General features: G+C 41.0%; 1 protein-coding gene across 20 annotated transcripts in view; it reads right to left on the bottom strand.

Annotated features, from left to right (window-relative positions):
- CASK (calcium/calmodulin dependent serine protein kinase) overlaps positions 1-15,424 on the bottom strand; it is a 412,098-nt gene that overhangs the window by 195,666 nt on the left and 201,008 nt on the right. For 19 of the 20 annotated variants that reach the window (XM_005301770.5, XM_005301765.5, XM_005301766.5 and 16 more), the window contains 2 exons: positions 9,255-9,332; positions 817-889 (listed from right to left, as the gene is read on the bottom strand). In XM_005301770.5, the coding sequence (XP_005301827.1) occupies positions 817-889; positions 9,255-9,332 (151 nt within the window). The remainder of the gene's footprint in view (positions 1-816; positions 890-9,254; positions 9,333-15,424) is intronic. The other variant, XM_065578708.1, reaches the window with a different exon arrangement.

Here is a 15,424-nt window from a genome sequence, read left to right as displayed (position 1 = left end):
ACTGCCCCTTGTCTCAGTATGGATGGACACAACCTATTAGGGAAGACTGGTGGAAATATCCATCTTAAAAAGGAAATTCGCAAAAAACCTCTTCCAGTCTTTCTCACTAACACAATAGCAAGCAATAAATTATTATTTACCATTAATGACCAGAGTCCTCGATCAGAACCAGGGCCCTGTTTGGCTAGGCAATAGGAACTGACCAAAACTCACTCCAGAGATTAGTTTAATGAACATGGAAAACATGGAATTTTGATTATGTACATAAATTGTTTTTAAAATGAAAAATTCTTCTTTTCCAAATAATGTGTGCACATGTAAAGGATCTATTGATAATTGGTGAAATGTTTAGAAGAGTATTTTAAATTAGTTGACTAGCTTAAAAAAAGGTAATATAACAGACATTTCATTTAAGCACAAACATCTCTGGAGATTTAGTTTTTGCTGAACACGGTCACTAGGCTGTCAAAATGATGAAGTAATTAAATCTACCAATTTCAGTTTAATTTATACAATTTGGTAAATCTCAAATGTTCTTTAAAAGAAAATTCACAAGCAGAAATTATGTGAATATTCAGCACTCGGAAGTCATATAATGACTTTCAAATTAAATTACAGGTCACATACATATTTAACATGTGAATAAAGAATTATTAAATATTTTTATGCTGACAAAATCAAGAGATTTTCCTTAAAGTATCAACATTGCTAGCACCAATTATGTTTCTCTTGCATACAAACTCCCATTTTACCCTAAATTACAGAGAGCTTTCAAAGCAGGCAGGATGTTTATTGTGGAAATGAGAAAAGACTTACCTTCACATCCCTGTGAATTATGTTATTATCATGACAGTAACGTAGAGCTTCCAGTATCTGTCTCATGTAATGACTGTAAAAACAAAATATGTCTAAGACTATATAACAAACTTGTGAAAAAATACTATATAAATACAGTGCACTCAGTTTTAAGCCTCCCACCTACAAAACTATCATTACAAAACTTACCTTTAAAGTCCACAATTATAAATATGCCAAGTGTTAGAGTGGGAATTATGTATTCATAAGAATGAATAATAAAAATAAATTGTGAACACTGATGTCTCTAATAATTTCAAAATTTGAAGGGTATTTTGACCAATACGTTTTTTTTTTTTTTTTTAGGAAAAAACCCACCCACCCAGTTAAAAATGTAATTTATAATAAAATAAGTTTATGCTAACAAAATAGAGTACAATATTATTACTATTAAAGTGCACTTTCTTTTTTCCTAATATTCAATTATTTCTACTAATCCAATAAAGAAACAGAATCACTGTCATAGGAATGAACACACTGCATATCAATACATGCAAATCACAAATACACAAGAAAAGATCAAAATATTATGTAAAAGATTAACAGTTAAGGTACAGAGGAAAACTGAAAATCAACTAGTTAAGTAAAGGATCATTCAGCCAGTTACAACAATTACATTGTGAACAATTACATTTTGTGACAACAATACATATACACATGAATTTGCCAAATCCATGAATACATTTAATAGGCGTTATATTTGCTTATTTTACATTTAGTATACACTAGATTATAACCTCAAGCAGGATTCATTTCAGGCTGTGGGACTGTATTTTAGACTTGTAATCCTGATTCAATGTCACTTTTTTTTTTAATCCCTATGGAACAGTAATGAATGCTAATAATAGGGGCACAGGAATTCTGCATAAACTTTTATTAAATTCTACAGAATGTCCCTTCCTCAATTCTACAGATCTCTCTGGAAAATGTGCACTGATCTGGGCATCAGGAGACCTGGATTCATTCTGAGCTCTCCGACTGGCTCACTGGAATGACTGAGGGCAAATAATAATGTCTCAAATTTTCAAATACATTAAGTTAATTTTTTAATTTCCACTTTGATATCCACAAGGTGCTAAGCACTCACAAATTCAACTGATGTCATTAGGGGCTGTAGGTTGTCAGCATATCTCAATTTGGGAACCCCAAAATGAAGGAACCCTTCTTTACATTTTGGCCTGAAATTCTCAACACCTTGGTTTCTCCATCTGTGAAATAAATATTTTGATATTTATTCACTTTTATAATGTGGTTTCAGATCTATCAATGAACAATACTATATAATGTTATATAAGCAATGAAAATTATACTGAATTGTACAGTATAATTATGTATTATGTACTATTGTATTAGTATTTTTAGGTAGTTTTAACTAAGTGATCATTTTGCTTCAGACAGTTGTTTCTAACTCATCCCCTCCCTTTCCATCCCAAAAGCTTTTATACCTGACTCTAGATTTTATGGTCCTAGATTTTCACTCTCTCTCTCTCCCTTCACTCAATTGCTTTGCAACATTATTCTGCAGAATGCCCCTTAAAATTAATCCAACCACAATGGACACAGCATGCTAGCGTGATTTTCTACTAGAATAGTCAATAGTAAAAGTCAAATTGATAAACTACTTGGCAGCATTTCTGAGGCCTTGGCTACACTAGCGCTGTACAGCGCTGCAACTTGCTGCGCTCGGGGGTGTGAAAACGCCCGCCCCTCCCGGAGCGCAGTGCTGTAAAGCGCCAGTGTAATCAGCACCTGCAGCGCTGCATGCTCGCTCGCAGCGCTGCAAGCTACTCCCCTCGGAGAGGTGGAGTACTTGCAACGCTGCGAGAGAGCTCTCGCAGTGCTGGCGGTGCGACTACACTCGCGCTTCACAGCGCTGCCGCGGCAGCGCTGTGAATTCTCAAGTGTAGCCAAGGCCTTAGGGAAAAATTCAAGTTCACAAAATACATTAATTAAACTATCACTAGAGACAACATAGAGCATGCATACAAGGGAAGTTGTATTAGTGAATAATGAAACAATGAAAGTATATTGTGCTTCTTTTTCCAACTTAGAACATCTCAGATAAAGTCAAAACAGAGGGCTTCACACCACTACCTAACCCAAGGGTGGGCAAACTTTTTGTCCCGAGGGCCACATCTGGGTTTGGAAATTGTAAGGTGGGCCATGAATGCTCACAAAATTGGGGCTGGAGTGTGGGAGGTGGTGAGGGCTCAGACTGGGGCTGCAGGCTCCAGGCGGGGGTGAGGGCTGTGGATGAGGGGTTTGGGGGTAGAAGGGTGTTCTGGGCTGGGACCGAGGGGTTCAGAGGAAGGGAGGGGGATCAGGGCTGGGGCACGGGGGGGGGGGGAGGGGTTGCGCTCTGGCTGGGGGTACAGGGTCTGGGGATGAGGGGTTTGTGGTGCAGGAGGGCGCTCCGGGCTGGGACTGAGGGTTCGGAGGGTGGGAGGGGGATCAAGGATGAGGGAGGGGGTTGGCTCAGAGATGCAGGCTCAGGGCGGCACTTAACTCAAGCAGCTCCGGGAAACAGCGGCATGTCCCCCCTCTGGCTCCTACGTGGAAGCCTGGCTAGGCGGCTCTGCTGTGCGCTGCCCTGTCCATAGGTGCAGCCCCTGCAGCTCCCCACCCCGAGCACCGACTCCACACTCCCATTGGCCAGGAACCATGGCTAATGGGAGCTGGGGGGGGGGGGGGAGTGCCTGCGGGCAAGATCCGCGTGCGGAGACTCCTGCCCCCCTCCTCCCCCGCCTAGGAGCCGGACCTGCCGGCCACTTCCGGGGTGCAGTGCGGAGCCAAGATAGGGAGGGAACCTGCCTTAGCCCCACTGCACTGCTGACCGGGAGCCACCCGAGGTAAGCCCGCGCCCCGTGCCCCAACCCCCTGCCCCAGCCTTGAGCCCCCCCAAACCCGGAGCCCCCTCCTGCATCCCAAACCCCTCATCCCCAGTCCCACCCCAGAGCCCACACCCCCAGTCCAGAGCACATCCCCCTTCCTACACCCCAACCCCCTGCCTCAACCCACAGCCCCCTTCCATATTCCAAATCCCTTGCCTCACCCCCCCAGCCTGGAGGACCCTACTGTACCCAAAACCCATCATCCCCAACCCCACCCCAGAGCCTGCAGTCCCAGCTGGAGCCCTCACCCCCTTGTGCACCCCAATTCCCTGCCCCAGCCTGGAGCACCCTGAACCCCTCATTTCTGACCCCATCCCAGACCCTGCACCCCCAGTTAGAGCCCTCACCCCCTCCTGCACCCCAACCCCCTGCCCCAGCCCAGTGAAACGAGTGAGGGTGGGAGAGAGCGAGCCACCGAGGGAGGGGGAACGTAATGAGTGGGGAGCGGGGCTAGGGTGTTCGGTTTTATGTGATTAGAAAGTTGGCAACCCTATATGCAATTTATCTTAATCTTGTATTTCTAAATTAGAATTTGAGTTAAGTGACTGCATGAAAAGCACTAAACAAGTGAAGAAACTTTTGGATCTTCCACTGTATTTGAGAGAGCAATATGGTAATAGGATCTTCTTGTAGACAAAGTGACAAATTATCAGCTTCCATGCATTTCACATGAGCAGAGATGCCACGTATACTGAGGTAATAAATTCTAAAATCTACACTCACTTAGCAATGAACTGTTTTTATTTAAAAGTTTCTCACACTTCTTTGCAAATTGTACATGGTATTTGTCTCAAGCAGGACAGATTCATCACATACTTATTTCACTGGAGTCTATACTCAGTGACAAAGTTAGGCAAGTATGCAAGTAAGGACAAATATTTTGAATGTTAGTCTCTGAAATTGAGTCAATTTAAAATTTAGGGTTGGATAGTTAAAACTGTAAAATAAGCTAAGTAAGCTATTATGTGACTGCATGACCATCACAACACAGAATATGCACTACTGTCAGAATCAATTTTACATAAAATTTGATATCAAGTCAAAAGTATTATGATAGAAATGAGGTTATATTAAAATGACTTCGTTGACAGCATTCCTACAAAATAGAGGAAGGGACAGTCACAGCCTCAAGAAGTCTACGTTAAGAAGTAAACAATACTTTTTATTTATAGAGATCCAATGGATGACCACAGGATTCATTACAAGTTCTGATCTTGGTTCCACACATTCTGTGATTATCCCATGTTTAGCACTTTGACCACTCACAGAACCCAATATATCATGCACATTTAAAGGGCATATTAATGAAATGAGACCACATTATAAAATATTATATTTTAGGGAAACAACAAGTCTCTCCAATACTTGTCAATCAATTCACTTTATTACAACGTGGTGGGGATTTAGAGCCACCTTTTGGCAGACCTTATGTTCACACCAACACATATGCAGTTCTCCAAAGAACAGTCTTCCAAAGCAGCAACAGCAAATAATTCACTGAGAAGTGTCAGAGTACACAAGTACATAAAAGGTTGTTACAAGGAGGAGGGAGAAAAATTGTTCATCTTAACCTCTTATAGGACAAGAAGCAATGGACTTAAATTGCAGCAAGGGAGGTTTCGGTTGGACATTAGGAAAAACTTCCTAACTGTCTGGGTGGTTAAGCACTGGAATAAATTGCCTAGGGAGGTTGTGGAATCTCCCTCATTGGAGTTTTTTAAGAGCAGGTTAGACAAACAGATGTCAGGGATGGTCTAGATACTACTTAGTCCTGCCATGAGTGCAGGGGACTGGACTAGATGATCTCTCGAGGTCCCTTCCAGTCCTATGATTCTATGATTAGATATAAATTCAAATGAATAGAGATCAGGGAGAATTTCGATCTAAAGGTTTATTTTGCACGCATGCACACACACACACACACACTTACACACACACTTCAGTGCACATAACAGAATTTCTTTGGTGTCTACAGTTTGGTATCTACAGACTCTGCTGTTAGGTTTTCTGCTCAGTCTACAGAGGCTTTGGCTATTCACTGAACTATGAAGTATGTTTTTTTTTATTTATATGTGTAATACTGTGTGTACATTTAAGAATCCAACAGACTGAACTAAGATTTTATGAAGCTACAAGGTCTAGAAAAATGAGCGCAGAAATAGAAGCCCAGAATTTATGAGTTTCACTCCCAACTCCAACTGACTTACCTTATCACTCAAACAGATTTTTACAAAAAATCTATGCCCACGGTTTCAGTTACCACCTTTTGCTGATAACTCAACTGTTCATCTCCCCTCCTGAACTTGGCCCCTCTAGTCCAATCTCATATCACTTCCTTTCTCACTTATATTTTTTTGGATATTACACCATTTTCTCAAGTTAAAAGTCAAACTGAGCATCTTGTCCTCTTTTAAAAGATCTCCTGTTTCTATTATCACTTTCTCTTTTTTACAACTTCATCACCTTCCTGGTCAAGCGCTGGTCATTTTCAACTCTACTCACCTCCTTTGTTTCTCATATCTAGACTTGTGCCAAATACAAGTGCAGATATTTCTCCTCCTATATCTCCCAAATTTGCTACTTTATCACTCTCACGCTAAAACTCTTGCATGCTATCATTTCTCACTTAGAAAACTATAACCTTCTCCTTTCCAGCCTCCTCGTCTCTTATTTTATAGCTCAAATACATTCAATTTTAAAAGTTATTTTTCTTTCCCAACACACTGATCATGTCAGCCTCCTTGGAGCCCCTCTGCTGGCTTCTTCTCTCATTCTACATCAAGTTTAAACTCCATTGCAGAGCATTCTATGATTCTAATCAGTTTCTTTCTGTAGCCCCTTCCAGGACATAAACCTTTATAGTCTTTACCTCAAAGCGAAATATCAATTTCTGCATGATTCAAAGGCCTTACTGGCAGAGCTGACTGCAAAAAGAAACTGACTAGAATTATTGCTTTGTCTTTGCAGTTAACTTTCAGTATAAAGAACTTGATATAAATAAAAACTGACTAATACTAGTCAGGGTAAATCTGCCTGAAGCTCTTTTCACAGAAAGTTGCAAATGGAAGCAACCTATGTTGCTTGTCATTTTGCCTACTTGGTGCCTCAGGCTAACTTGCCTATGTTACTTATGCTTAAAACAAGCCCTTTCCCTACAAGTTTGATTCATTAGGTGGCACTCTTGCCCCACACTGAACTAATGCCAAGCAGAATGTTAAGTGCTGCTGATTTTGGAACAACAAGTAAAATCAGTGTCCTTACCCACTGTGGTCCTTAAAGATTCTAAGGGCTTGTCTACAATTAAAACACTACAGGGACACAGCTGTGCCACTGTAACACGGTGCAGGTAATCCACCTCCCTGAGAGGAGGTGGATTCTTCTGTTGACCTACATCTGTGTACATGGGGACCTGGGTCGGCTTAATTACACCACTTGGGGGTGTAGATTTTTCATACCCTGAGCGACATACTTATGCCAACCTAATTTTCTAGTGTATACCAAGCCTAAGAAAGGAATTTAGGCCCAATAGCCTGGCTAAATTATAGTCTGAATAACTGCTTCCTTGTCTTCCAAATGCTATTGTTTCAACTGAATACAATATATTTTAAAATTTATTTCTTGTTCTAAACTGTTGCATAATGTTATTGTGTGCTGTTAAGTACTTGCTGAGACCATCCCAGCAGCTCCATAGTTGACTGTATTATGTTTTACACAAAGCAGAGTTTAAATCCCTTAAATTACTGTTAAAGCCTCACACAGATCATTGCCAAACTTGCATATATTTAAATGAGGATAAACATCAGTATTCTGGATAATTTTCATAGTATATTCAGTTGTAGTTTGCTTAGAATTCTCAACATGAATAATTTATTTTGGAATTCTTTTTTTTCCTACTAGTCTAATGTTTTTGGGTCTGTATGGCTTAGTTCCAACAATTACATATTTCTAATTTTCTGCATTAGTTAATCCTGTAAAACATACCAGCATCGTAGGATTTTGGGGAAAAAAGTGTGAAGTCTAAACAAAGATATGACAGTATCTGACATACTTTTTTCAGATATCAAGGAAGCAGATGGAGAACGTTTCTCTGCTATGGGCCTCCTGGCACAGAAAAAAGGAGCAGGAGTCAATGGTCACTGAAGCCGACTAAGCTCAGCATGGGCTACAGGGAGCAGAGCGTGCTAGGATGAACACATTAGTAAATAAGTAGGCAGGGGACACGAGCACTTTTCTTTACCTGACAGACCTACTATGGCTTGTTAGAGGGGAATCTTCATGCTGAGAACCATAGCAGATCTATCAAGTGGAAAAGGCAGTAAAGTGTTCAGTGCTACAGCAGGGAAAGATACTCAATGCTCTTTAGCCATCCCCAGGTGATCCCCTTTACTCTTTGCTGCTGCCATAGCCCTTGCCTGTGACTTGCTCCCTCACAGCCCCATACTTACCTCCACTCCCTCCTCAGCCCAACTCCATCACTTCTCCATGCATGGAACTGTTATGGTTTGCAAGAGACGAATCCCGGTACTGCAAGTTAAGGCAGTTTAATTCAGTGGAGAAGCCAAAAAAGCATTAGGCCGAGGCAGGGAGTGAAGAAGCAGTGTGCCTCAACTCCCAAAAAAGTGGCAGGAAACCAGGGTTTAAAGTGAAACCTCTGGCAGCTCAGGTTGTTCAGGACTGTTTTTTAAAATACTTGGCCAAAACGGGGCATCTGGCAGGTGAGAGTTCTACAGGTACCCAAGAGGAGTCCATGGAAGTACGTAAATTTTAAAAAGAACGTTCAATTGAATATTATCAATATGGGATTTCATTGTCCGTTAACAGCTTTGAGTTCACTTTCATTTTAGCCTACCATGCAACTACAAAAGTTAAAAAAATTAAATGGCTTAGAAACACAGGTACAGGGATAAGCTTGACACTACTAAAAGCTGCTGAGCGTGCCAGCAGTAAAATGAAATGTTTAGTCCCACCAGGCCCACTAGCCATCAAACCCCACCCAGTGTGACACTCATAAAAAGGCAAAGACAAAGACTTAAATATTGACTTTGAAATAACAATCTAACAATCACATCAACCATTGAGAAGCACAGCTCATATATGAAGGACCATTTTTATACATAGTTTCCTTTAAAACGCTCTACTACAGAGCTCCCTATAACAGTGGTTCTCAAACTTTTGTACTGGTGACTCCTTTCACACAGCAAGCCTCTAAGTGCGGCCCCCCCCTTATAAATTAAAAAAAAAAAATTTATATTTAACACTATTATAAATATTGAAGGCGAAGCAGAGTTTGGGGGTGGAGGCTGACAGCTCGTGACCCCCACATCATAACCTCGCGACCACCTAGGGGGTCATGAGCCCCAGTTTGAGAACCCCTGCCCTATAAGAATCTGTGCAAACAGACTTATTTATAGCATTTCTATTTTTAACCACAAATTAGTGTAACTGAAATTACTTATTCCACCCCCTCCTCTTTACCCCGAGGGATTAGTTAAAAATTAGAGTACATACCTGGCTACGGCTTCACTGTACACAAAACCAGCATCTGCTCTCTTTACAATTTCAAAACACAGATCTGCTCCATCCATACTGTAGATAGAAAGATATGAAAAACGTTCTTGTAAGAAAACAGATAATAGGCTGCCAAGTCAAACGACAGTAAAATATTTCAGAAATATGTTCCATTTGTATAATGCTCATATCAAAAGTGCTTTAGATGCAGGTACAATTCATAATTAAACAAAACTCATTTAGCAACTATATCCAAACTGTCATGTCAACTAAAAATTCTCCAATCCAAAACATCTCAGGTGCTCAACACTCTCACTCCGACCCCAACCACATTAAAAGTCTGGGAAAGTAGTGAGCCTTTACAGCAGTGGTGCCCAAAGTTTTTGCACAGGAGGGCCACACAAACCTAAGCATGCACTTGTGTGGGCCAAACAGATTCTACATATTTTAATAAGATTTAAAGTCACCTGTATTGATTTATATTTTAAGTTCAGCTTGTTTTGGATGTATTTAGATAGGCTGTTTCTATGTACAGGATTGTCTATTTATACACTTGTGTAAACTAAAAATGATGTAAACATGATGACAAAACGCTAATGAATCAGCTGTTAGTATATAGTGTTGAAGCAGCCCGTGGGCCTTCTGAAATGCTCTCGTGGGCTGTAGGTTGCCCCCCCCCACGCTTTACAACATACCCTAATGTCAACAGATTCAGGCTCAGTCAGACCTAGGGGGAAAACTAATTCTAGAACCAACAGCTTGCCAACAAAAGCATCCAGCTGGTCCCTGAGGGCCAAAGGACTTGTCTGCTCAGGCAATCCAACTGATCTGATCTGCCACGGTTAGATGCAGTCTCTCCAACACACAGGCCCCAGACCATAGGAGGACTTTATAGGTTAGAAATAAATAACCTGAACAACACTAAGAAATGAACTAGAAAGCCAGCACAGTTCTGGAGCACTGATGACGTAATATTCAACATGTGGGAAGCTCCTTTAAAAGGGCAGGTGTCCACGTTTTGTAGTACCTTAAGCTAAGTGATCTTCAAAGGGTACCCCAATGTAGGGTGCTTTACAGTAATTCAGCTGGAAATAGAGGCATGGATGACTATGGCAGGATCCATGTCCAGGACAAATGGCTGCAATCCCCTACTTCAGAGCAAATGGAAAAAGCCCTCTTGGCCACTGATGCTATCTGGAGTTGGATACACAGCTGGAGGGCCCAAGACTTATAGACTTTAAAATAAGAAGGGACCATCATGATAATCTAAATCTGACCTCCTACACACTGCAGGCCACAGCACCTCACCCATTTACTCCTGAAATAAACCCCTAACCTCTGGCTGAATTCTGAAGTACTCAAAACATGGTTTAAAGACTTCAAGTTATAGAAAATCCACCATTTACATTAGTTTAAACTTGCAAGTGACCTGTGGCCCATGCTGCAGAGGGCAGGGTCTCTGCCAACCTGACCCAAGGGAAAATTCCTTTGCGACCCCAAATATGGCAATGAATTAGACCCTGAGCATGTGGCAAAACCCACCAGCCAGACACCCGGGAAAGAATTATCTGTAGTAACTCAGAGCCCTACCCATATAGTGTCCTATCACCTGCCACTGGAGATATTTACATGCTATTGTAGGCAGTCTCAACATACCACCTCCTCCATAAACTTATCAAAGCGCAGTCTTGAAGCCAGTTAGGTTTTTTGCCCCCACTGCTCCCCTTGGAAGGCTGCTCCAGAACTTCACTCCTCTGATAGTTAGAAACCTTCACCTAATTTCAAGCCCAAACTTGTTGATGACCAGTTTATAGCCATTTTTTTCTTGTGTCCTTATTGGCGCTTAACTTAAATAACTTCACCTTCCCTGGTATTTATCCCTCTGGTGTATTTATAGAGCAATCACATCTCCCTCAGCCTTCTTTTGGTTAGGCTAAACAAACCAAGCTCTTTGAGTATCCTCTCAAAAGGAAGGTTTCTCATTCCTGGGATCATCTAGTAGCTCTTCTTTGCATCTGTTCCAGTTTGAATTAATCTTTCTTAAACATGGCAGACCAGAATTTCATACAGTATTCCAGCTGAGGTCTCAACAGTACCTTGTACAATGGTACTAACACTTCCCTGTCTCTACTGGAAATACCTCTATCCTAGGACTGCATTAGCCTTTTTCACATGTTAAATAAGCTTGGTCCCAAGACCGATCCCTGAGGAACTCCACTAGTAACCTCCCTCCACCCTGACAGTTCACCTTTCAGTATAACCAATTGTAATCTCCCCTTTAACCAGTTCCTTATCCACCTTTCAATTCTCATATTAATCACCATCTTCTTCAATTTAACTGATAATTTCCCATGTGGAACTGTATCAAATGCCTTACTGAAATCCAGGTAAATTAGATCTATTTCATTTCCTTTGTCTTAAAAAAAAAAAAAAAAAAAAAAAATCAGTTACCTTCTCAAAGAAGGGGATCAGGATGGTCTGGCACAATCTACCTTTTGTAAAACCATGTTGGATTTTATCCCACTCACCGCTAACGTCTATGTCCTTAACTACTTTCTTTTTCAAAATTTGCTCCAAGAACTTGCATACAATTGAAGTCAAACTAACGGGCCTGCCGTTTCTGGATCACTTTTTTCCTTTCTTAAAAACAGAAACTATATTAGCAATTCTCCAGTCACAGGCTATGACCCAGATTCATTAAACATCCTTGCTATTGGGCTGGAATAATTTTCATAGTGGGGGTGCTGAGAACCATTCACTCAAACTGTGAACCATTTATATAATGGAAACAACTTCAAGCTAGGGGGTGCGACAGCACCCGCAACATTCCTAGTTCTAACACCTATGCTTGCAATTTCGTGTGCTAGTTTCTTTAATATTCTTGGATGGAGATTGTCCACGGCCCCCTAGATTAGAAACTTTATTAACAAATTGCAGGCCCACATCCCAACTCTTAGTTGAAGGGGCAGATACCACATCTGTCAGTACCCCATCTTCCCCCCAAATCATCAACTTTATCTTATTCAGATTTAGGTTCAGCCATCTAGCTTTCATTCAAGCCTCAATCTTGACGAGACAGGGGAAGCTAAGCAACCAAAGCACGAGTCAAATTAAATGAAGACATACAGCGGTGTTCTCAAAATACTACGGGTAGTGCAATCCATACCAAATCTGCATCTCCCTTACTGCTCTTGTATATACGCTGAACAAGAGGTGTGAAAAAGACAATCTTATGGTACCATACACAACAGGACCCTCAAAGCAAACATCCAGTTACATATTATCCTACAAGTTCTTTCAAAGAGGAAAAAATGAAGCTACACAAGTGTAACTGTATTTACACCAGGGACTGCAGTTGTATGCAAGGCAATCTCATTCAGATACTGTATTCCAGCTAGTATTCCATAAGGATGATGTAGAAGTCAATCAGATAGTTTAGGACCCCCTACAGGCTCCCTCACTCGCAAACAATGGCAGTGCACATTGCATTGTTGACTCTGTTCACTGGTTCCTTGTTTTTTTTCCTACCTAACTGCCCATCGAAAGACAAGGTGGGCTAGGTAATATTTTTTGTTGAACCAACTTCTGTTGGAGAGAGAGACAAGTTTTCGAGTCACACAGAGCTCTTCTTCAGGTATTCAGATATTCTCTAATTTCCTGGGACTGACATGACTACAACTAATTGCCTATACTCTCTAGGTCCTGGTCTACACTATAAACTTATATTGGTATAACTATGTTGCTCAGGAGTGTGGAAAATCCTCACCCCTGAGCGACAGTTATACCGACCTAACCCCTGGTGTAGACAGAGTTATGTCGATGGGAGGGCTTCTCCTGTGGACATAGCTACCGCTTCTCAGTGACGTGGAGTACCTATGCTGACGGGAGAAGCTCTCCTGTCGGTCTAGGTAGTGTCTTCATTAAGTGCTACAGCAGTGCCACTGCAGCACTGTAAGTGTACACAAGCCGTAAGGTAATCTAATTTTCAATGAGAAGAAATAAGGCACTTGTGGATTCATGGAAAATACTGCTTTTATAAACATCAGACTATAAATAAGCTTCCATTTGTCAGCAGTACAATATTCTCCAGAACTAAGGAGATTGACTGAGATTTATAGCAAAGTGTACATCCATTGCTTAACAGCATGTCTACAAAGTTTACACATCCAAGCTTTAGCAGACCAAGAGAGAAGCAAGTATCAGCATAGAAGACCCCGTATGGAAAGTGACCTGTAAGCAGTTTTCTAGAGGGTCGCTGTGATCTGAAAGTCTGCCTTTCCCCTGATGCAGTGCCTCTGCAGTTGTGTTCAGATGACGACTCTTTTTCTCAGGCCTTTCGAAAGGGAGGCTGAAGTGTTAGGGTGGTTGAAAGTGGAGGAGGTATTATTCAAGCACCTCCAACTGATCACAACTGCATCGGCACTGCATCACGGGAGAGGCAGACTTTCCGGCATCCAGATTTTAAATTATTTATAGTTTCAAACAACACCTTGCAAGCCAGCCAGAAACTAAAAGGCATCCAGTTCAGATCACAGTACCATGCTTTCAACACAAAGCTCCACTTAAGTGCACAGATGTAACCTACACCAACTTCAGCTGAACCCGTATGTAGAGTGTGCTGTAAGTGGACAAAAGTATGGATAACTGTAAAAAGTCTGCAACCAAAGGAAACTTGCACTCATCTTACCAGGAAAAAATCCTATTGGCCACAGCTACTATTTGAACATCCAGCAGCAATGTTAGAGTTAACTAGCCCTACAAATTGCAAAACTATATTAGGGTATTTCTAGTTGTTTCCCCTATATTTGCAATATTACATCAGTCTTGCCAGTCTTAATTTGCCCTTATGCAAATCCCAATCTTTTACATAGAGTGTCATGCATGGCACTCTGTACTGCAATGCCATGGCCAGATATAGTGGAGATGATGTAAAGCTGGGTATCAGCTCTCCTGAGACACTTCTGCCAACGCGTCCTTCTAACCCTCCTACAGGTCTATGATGAGCTAGACAAGTGACAAGGTAGAACCCTGAAGGGTCTTTGACATGACATCCTTCAGAATAACTATGTTCAGACCTCTCACGAAGGAGTATAGAAGCCACACAAGAGTGACTCTATCCAGACCTGCTAGGAATTGCAGATGAATCAAAATCCAGTGGTATCAAAGATAGATGTCAAAGAGCAATGGCATCAGACCTAAAAGAATCACTAAGGACACTTTCACCTCATGTATGACTAAGATGAGTTAACAGACTAGTGCCCATAGTGTAGATAATTGAATACCACCACCAGTTTCCATCCTACAGCCAGCCCTAAAACTTTATTTACTGAGGTCAGGGAAATCTGAAGATTCCCTACACTACCAGAGTTGTCCAGTCACAACTATTCTAAAAACAAACTTTCCCCAAGAAGAGGGATCAGACACAGCATCAAGTAATAGTTTCTTTACAATAATATGTACATCTATAATACACATTGTGTCCTCAAAAGCTCTTCTCCTATACACTCCTATCTTTAAGATTGTACTACTCCAAAAATAAATGTGTTCACTTTAATACTTTTCCTACAGATAAATGGCAGTTTTCAAAAGTGAGAAGAAAATCTCCCTTATTTTTGAAAATTAAAGTCAATTTGAAATTGTCTTGATATTGTTAAAATGGGCTACAGCATGTGAGCAGTAATGCTTTCTACATTTTATTCAATCAGTTCAACTACATCAATCTCACTAGCACAACCATACTGTGTCTGTATTTTTTCCTCACTGAGACTTTAACTGATAAGCTTTCCATGAAGAAAGCTTACTGTAAGTTGAATTTAAAGTTTAAAATTTATGATGAAAGTCTTTGTTACTGTGGAGTTTGCGAGATGGAATCTTGGTCTCTTCTATGGCAAACCACAGAAAATTCTATGTGCTTAAACAGTAAACCAATCATTATAGCAACATCTCAACTTGTACTTCAACTAAAACACAATTTTTGCAGAAACTAGAGGGATTCACTACATGAAAGTTGTATTTTATGAGAGTATTAAGGACTTGCGATATTGGAAAAATAGAGGTGCAAGAAGTCTTAACCCCCAGTTTTTTTCAGGTTGGGATAGGCCATGTCAACACCATGCCAGAACACCTTGATGGCCAAGCATGCAATACTGTCTAAAAATTCAGAAAATAAC

This window comes from Chrysemys picta, chromosome 1 (genome assembly GCF_011386835.1).
Source record: "Chrysemys picta bellii isolate R12L10 chromosome 1, ASM1138683v2, whole genome shotgun sequence".
Classification (NCBI taxonomy): Eukaryota; Metazoa; Chordata; order Testudines; family Emydidae; genus Chrysemys; species Chrysemys picta.
Note: the sequence above shows the minus strand (reverse complement) of the source record. Positions and strands in the feature narration are given on the sequence as shown.